This window comes from Hippocampus comes, unplaced genomic scaffold (genome assembly GCF_001891065.2).
Source record: "Hippocampus comes isolate QL1 unplaced genomic scaffold, H_comes_QL1_v1.1 scaffold75, whole genome shotgun sequence".
NCBI classification, from domain to species: Eukaryota; Metazoa; Chordata; class Actinopteri; order Syngnathiformes; family Syngnathidae; genus Hippocampus; species Hippocampus comes.
In genome coordinates, this window is record NW_017805007.1 from 69,628 (window position 1) to 77,064 (window position 7,437).

Genomic DNA, 7,437 nt, shown 5'->3' on the forward strand with positions numbered 1-7,437 from the left:
ATAGAATGCACATGCACCTTCACATACCAGGATATATTTCTATGACCAAGTTTCGCATTTGGTGCGTTGTTCATTTATCCAATTTTGGTTGGTTCCGTCGGAGAAATTCTTCAAAATTGATTAAAATGAATAAATGTTTATTGGCAGTGATGTTGACTCCAGCTGAAGCCATGAATGAATTGCTTTCTTGGTCAAGGTCACATTGGCTTCACATCTGTTCCATTCTTGCAAATGTAATCTTTCTGGAATGACAGAAACAATCCATTTGGACCCAACAGTGAACTGGTTAGGTCATGGTCGATCTGGCTCGCTGACCATGTTTGGGCTTGAACTCCAGAAGTCATACTCTTAAATTCTTTGTTGACTTACATTGTATAATGTGGCTCATGAAAAACCGCCAACGTAAATGAAGCATGAAACATCTTAAGCTGGGGGGAGGTCTACACTACACAGGGCAACATTTTCAGAAACAAACTCAAAACACAAGCACAATTGTCCCCGGAGAACAATGTGCTATCATTACCTTCTGGCTTACTTATTTGAATTCATTGCATGTTTTCATAATGAGGCATGTGGTCTATTTTTGCAGCTTTTTCTATTTGTAACACATGGTGTCAGCGTGTTGTCTACTATTGCAGCTGTGATCCAACTGCAAGGTGGTCTGTACTTAAAGTCCTTTTATGTCAACTTTATACTCACTTTAGTGTTATATATATATTCTATGTTCTTAATATTCTATGTCGTGGTGAAAAACTGAAAAACTATATATTACATAAACGTCTCTCAGTGTGAGACAAAACAGTTCTATGCCATTGCAAACTCCAAGTACATCGCTTATAATAAACATTGTAAAACGACTATCAGTGTTATACAATGTCAACCAGCATTTGGAAGTGTTACTTGAAATTGCAGGGCTTGTGTTGCATGTCATTATGTTGTGCAGGTGTGCCCGATGTGATGGCTAATGAGTATATTTCTGTGTGATGATAATCTCGACCATATGACATGCTAAACTGTTTGACAGTAGGGGGCAGTAGTGTTATTGTGGGCCGTCTCTTAGTTAAGGTACAAAGGTGCAATTATGGAGTAGATGAGCACACACACAAAAGGAAACTGAATAACTGAACCACTTGTTAACTTGCTCATCACTTACATATGCTCAGGTTGTTTTCTGGCACGTAGGATTCCTGGTATTCATGTTCCCACTCTGATCTTTGAACCAATAAAATGAAGTAAAGCTTTCATGTAAGTTCACTGACTGTGTAATGCAGAAGTAGGCATTATACGGCCCGTGGGCCAGGCCAAAGTATCTGAACAAGCCTTGCGAGGTGGGGATTTTTATAAGCGCCTCTCGGTCTCTCTCTCTGCCACCATTGGGAGTAATGATTGGTTGAGCGGGTATCCGAAAGCAACGACTTGCATCCTTATTCTTGTTTGCTGCGTGGTGGATGAAAAAGGGGGATCTGCATTGATGATGTTTGGTGAGAGCCAACTAGAAATGGCTAATATGCTTTCGCAGTTTGTGCTCAAAATGTCAGCACACTTTAAAAATGTTGAAATATTTTCACACTGTAGAGAGATGGGTGTTTTTTTTTGTATTTATGTTGATTAAAAAGTGATATCGTGAATATTTGTATACTGGCGAATTGGTTATAATTGGTTATGGAAAATAATCAAATTGCGATATATATTTTTTGGATGTATGCAATAATTTTTTTCAAGGTCCTTTTCAAAGATTTTTTTTTAACAAACAAGCAACTAATCTTTACTACTACGAACAATAGCAGCTCTGTTATCAATGAAAGAATATTAAAACAAAGGCAAATTAAGTACTAATTCATATGAATGACAGTTGGTTTCTCTGCTATAGTTATGATTAAACTTACCATAGTAAATACTTTGACTTGTAGTCTTGTTGGCATTCACAATGGCATGAAATAATTCTGCCATCCAAGTGTTTCGTCAACATATGACTGAATGTATTCTATACTGTAAATCAGTAAAAAATCAAACTAAAGCACAGATTACCACGATGCAAAGAAATCCGTGATTTTACCACTTCAATATCTCTGACTTTTCAACTTTTCATGTTGCATGAAACATGATAACTGCACTTCTTATAAACACTCGTCCACCGCGATAAATAATTATAAATATGATGACAACTGGACCTTCGCTTCCTTTTTCAAATCATTTGACGATAGGATGTCTTTTGATGGGTCATCGTCCAGTAGCGCCCGTGCGCACTCATCAGACACGTCAATCAAAGTCAACACTTCCCCAAAAACTTGCGAGATACTCATCTCAAGGTCTCATCAGACAGAACTCATCAAAAATTATACACATGTATTGCATAGACTTTGGTCACAGCGATTATGTCTCTGCACCCGTCTCTCCCTCATTCCTCCCCTCGTCTCATCTCCGCGTCTCAATAACCATTTAAATCACAGCTTTTGTGATGAAGAAATCACGTTTTATCAAATTGTGATTACATTGCAAATTCAATTATTTGTTCCGCACGAATATGCGGTACGCCGTTTTAAAATAGAAGCTTATTTTTTATATAACTGTAACAACATATACGGTAGCTGTACACAAGTAGCTGCTTAGAAATTACATTAATAAAGTCAGTTGAGGTTAGTGGTGGTGTGGGGCATCTTTGATTTATTTTTTTCCCCCCAAATTATTATTATTTTTTTATTTTCCTTATTCTAATTTTCATTATGTCACTGTGATCAATGGGCCGAAAATGTTCACCTTTTTGGCGAACATTATGGCTTGACATATTATTCATTAGTCTTTAATTAAAGAAGCCATAAAGGGTTTTATTAATATACAATGAGATAACAGTGTATGAGTTCAGATAACACAGATTTGCCTTTGATTACAAATTCCAAAATAACCAGTTGTAACATAAATTGAACAAACATAGAGCCAAATACAAAGCTGTACAGATGTTTTTAAAAGGATGTTTTAAATGATTTTTTTTTTAAATGTAATGCTTGTGCTGCTGGCCACCATTTCGCTAATGTACGATTATATTTTATTTTCATGTTTCTTTCCAGGCAGCTTCAGCAGCAACAGGCAGAGCTAGAAGTTCACCAGAGAGACGGTCTGACGGCTTACGATCTTTCCCAGGTAAACAAACCTCAAATTCTGAACTCAACGAAGATGGTCAAGCAATGCATTTCTTTTTTGAGGAAATCATAATTGCTCAAAATCCTATTACGTTTGTGCTGTGCATTCTTTGTGACTTTACTTAAAGTTGAAATCCTCCTGTCATCCCAACTTCCAGGTTCCTGTGGCCAGTGTGAGCAGTGGAGTGCACGAGGCAGGGAAGAGCATTGACAAGCCAGAAGCCCTTTTTTCCCAGGAGAGAGACCCGCGCTTTGCTGAAATGTACACCAGCATCTCCGGATGTATGTCATTCTCATACCCCCCATTTCTTCTTCTTCTTCTCCTTTCGGCACGTCCCTTTTCAGGGGTCGCCACAGCGAGTCATTAATTCCCATCCGTCCCTGCAAACCGCCCTATCAACTCGCATGTCCGTCTTGGCAAAAGTTTTACGCCGGATGCCCTTCCTGACGCAACCCTCCCCATTTTTCCGGGCTTGGGACCGGCACTGGGGAACAGTGTACCCCCAGGGGAGGGCACTGCTCCCCAGCGGCTGGGTTCTCATACCCCCCATTTACTTTACTTTATTGAGCATTGTAATTACTGGTTGACATTTTAAAAAGGCTAAAATCCCCGAAGGTTCCTGTTTTGTTTGTCCAAATTTCATCATAATTCTTCCAAAACAAAATCTTTGTGTATTGTGGATTTAAATGCGCTCAATGCTTTATTCACAGCTTTATGCCTCTATCCCTCACACCACCCAATGTTTGTCTCTTCCCGGTTATTAATTATAATTTTAATCTGGCATTTGCGTGTATCTGCATAGCGGGTGATAAGAAGATGATGGTTCCCTCCTCGACAGCGGGAGGACAGCAGCTCTATTCTCAGAGTTCTCAGTTCCAGCAGGGACACTCTGGAAAAACTTTCAGGTAGCTACATGTCATTGCCACTGATGTCATGTGACATTCATTCTATCTTTTTGTCATTTTCAAATCTATTGTACTACAGTTTGTGTTTGTGTGTGTGTGTCTACTTCTCTTTTTCTATATTTCCAGTTCCTCTGTGATTCATGTCCCAGGTGTGAATGACATCCAACCATCAAGTTCATCCACTCAGAATCTAGCTCAGATATCAAGACAACTCAACCCAGGTCAAGTTGCTTGGTCAGGAAACCGCCCCCCGTTCTCTGGCCAGGTATGCAAACATTGACATTCTGTCAGCCTCAGGTTGATGGTGCGGTTTCCAGTGCTTCCAAGTGATTTCCTCAGCTATTTCCTTGGCATTCAACTTCCATCTTAAATGCCAGATGAATTAGTCTTTGTTTGATGTGCGTGTCTGTGTGTTGACAAATGCACACCGGGGAACTTAGCAAACTTTAAAACTAAATCATATCATGCACAGTCAGGGTTAATTCTAGTTTCCAGCAAATGAATCAAGTCACTGCCATGAGATAATTTAGAGGAAAAGAGGGTTGATGATCACTACTTCTAAACATATGGTAAAATCTGACATCATGTTCAAGTTTAGAGCCTGACCAAGTTTTCGGTCCCCTTTTGGCCTTTTCAGTAAAACGTTGTTCCAAACACAATATAAATCAGTCTGAGCAGTGTGAGGCAGCCATCCGTGAGGGCAAATAAATTTCCCAGATTGTTCTGGTTTCCAGGCTCGTTTAGTTGATTTTATTGGAATGAATGTTCGTTGGGCATCGGATGAAATTAATTCAAATCAGAGCTTGCATTGCACTAAAGATAATGGTTCAGATGTTTCACATGTCCCATATTATCGAACTTGTTTGCACTCTTTTATGTGCATTCACATCTAAATTGAGGATTCTTTTGCATTTGTTGCTGACTTACATTGGTGTGAAGTCTTATAAAAGGCAAACCTTTGCTGGCAGAACAAACAAACAAATACATTTTATGAAGTTTGGCTCACATTTTTAGTGTATATTTCAGTGCTTCACCGGCTTTTTTCAAGACCTTATGAAGCAAGTCATATTTGTGATTTATTTCAAAATACTGACATTTGTCTGAAGGTAAAATGCTGAAAGATGCACATGACAAAACAATTAAGTATTGAATTCTTGGAATATGGCAATTAACTTTCATCGATTCAGTAGTCCAGATTTTTTGGACGGGGCACCTGGCCCCCCTGTCATAACTACTCCCCCAGAATATAAATACTGAATGCCCTCATTTCATCTGTGACTATCTGTTGCAGTTGCTAGTTACTTAGTTCCAAAAAAATCCCTCGACCCATTGCTAACAAAACAATGTGCAGTTAATCTGCAAAAAAGGCATCTTCCCAATGCTGGTCTGTCACAGCCAACCATTTTCAGACCCTCCTTATCCTACTCCCTGAAAACAAACAAACAAAAAACATGAATACATACCTGGCATTGAATGGCATAAATATATGTCATTGGCAGCAAATGAGTTTCACACACAACGGCATGCGTTTTTCAGCTTGCAGCTGATTACAAACACTTGAGTATATATATCCTGTACGAACCAGTGTATTTGATTGACCGATGAAGCTCGAGCAGGATTTGTTTCCAGTGCCTCAAGTGGGCACGCACACACTGTCCTACAATTGGAAAGTAGGCTCACAACTTTGGAGCCTGATATGTACTGTTTTTGTTTTTTTTTTTTTTTTTTTTTTTTTTTTTGTTGTTGTTTTTTTGGGGGCCAAGCTTTTTCATAATACTCCTGTGTTTTGTCAGATTTTCAAGACAATTTTTGTCATTTTATAGGGTCAAATTTCCATTAAAAAAATAAAAAAAGAAAAGAAATGAAGGGAAAGATTTTGTAACTCACATGTTCCTCATTGTATGCCAAATATCTAACCACTATCTAAACATTACAGTCCAGTAAAGCCCAGTCCAGTCCATTTGGTATTGGGACAGGCCACAGCTACCAGACTGATCCGGCCTCCTACAGTCCACTTTCATCCCCAGCCACATCATCCCCCAGCGGGAATGCCTACTCAGGACTGACAAACCGCAGCACAGCCTTTGGTGAGTTCTTAGCATCCTATTCATCGCCCATCGTTTTGGAAGAGGCTGGATTTATGGTTGAAGAATAACAATCATATTTTTCACAGTTCGCATCTGTATCAAGAAGGGATTTTCAACCAAATCATTGCGCAATCAAGTAGAACAAAACTACAATATTTCAGCTATCAGTTGTGTTTCAGAAGATTGCAGAACTTGAAGAAAACACACCCAGTTGTATGATGTGCTCTCTATATAGTCAAGTCAAGTCAACTTTATTGTCAAATGTGCTCTATCTGCAACATACAACACAAGATTCTTTCTTCTCAACCACAGAAAAGAGAGGAGCCGCTGTGGGTACCCGCGCCGCCATCAACAGAACAGTTCACATAAAATGACAAATAATAACAACACATCACATAAGACACAGACAGTCATGCAATCTTAACCACTTTTTCTGCATGCACACCATCGGAGCCACCACAACACCAGGTGGTGATTGGTTGACAACTCCGCCACTCTCTTCACTCATGTGTCCAAAGCCCTGTTCACACGGCACACATTTGGTCCGACGCTGCACCGAAATATCTTGTTGCGATATATTTTACACCGGAGCAAATTTTGTGGAGCGGTCACACGTGCAAAGCCGCTGAGCGTGACAACACTGGCGCAGCACCGGAGCAGTTCCACTTGCGGTCACATGTGCAGTTTCTGCTGCGGACCAAAACGACAGGAAGTCGTGGAATAAAGACGTGTTTACAGTCAATCGTGTGTGCTCCTTATGACTGCCACAATATATGTTTTAAAAAATGTATACTAAAACAATGTGCAGATACTAAACTAAGGAATAATTGTTTTAAAACAAACAATTTGGATAAAACAGAGAATGCGCTGTAATTTAATTGCTATTTAACTGCTAAACAGGAGCTCGGCTGGCCCGACCAGTGCGCACGTATGTTAATTTTGTTTAAACAATCCTATAGAAATAATTTCAGATATCTTTACCTATTTATTTGATTTGAATTATTCTATTTAAAGCCTAGTAAGCCGCAGGATTTCTCTGCGTAATTAAGCAAATGCGCATCGAGATTTCTCTTTGTCTGGCCTCTTATTCTGTATTTCAGCGTTATTTCGTTGTGCAAATGCATTGATGATGATTGATAATGATAATGAACATATGATGTTCATAAAAATATGTAGATTATTTTAACCGTAAGAAATCTTGTTTTTTTTTTCTCCCAAAAATACTCACAAATAAAATATGAAATGTCGGGTTTGCTTCGGGCTCGGGCCTGCAAATCGGGCTCGGCTGACGTCACTGCTTTCTCGAT

General features: G+C 39.2%; 1 protein-coding gene across 1 annotated transcript in view; it reads left to right on the top strand.

The window, feature by feature from the left end:
* The window catches only part of arnt2 (aryl-hydrocarbon receptor nuclear translocator 2), a 77,514-nt gene that overhangs the window by 59,631 nt on the left and 10,446 nt on the right, over positions 1-7,437 (top strand). The window contains exons 8-12 of the mRNA XM_019859949.1: positions 3,066-3,138; positions 3,296-3,419; positions 3,941-4,043; positions 4,170-4,308; positions 5,980-6,130. Coding sequence (XP_019715508.1) covers positions 3,066-3,138; positions 3,296-3,419; positions 3,941-4,043; positions 4,170-4,308; positions 5,980-6,130 — 590 coding nt within the window. The remainder of the gene's footprint in view (positions 1-3,065; positions 3,139-3,295; positions 3,420-3,940; positions 4,044-4,169; positions 4,309-5,979; positions 6,131-7,437) is intronic.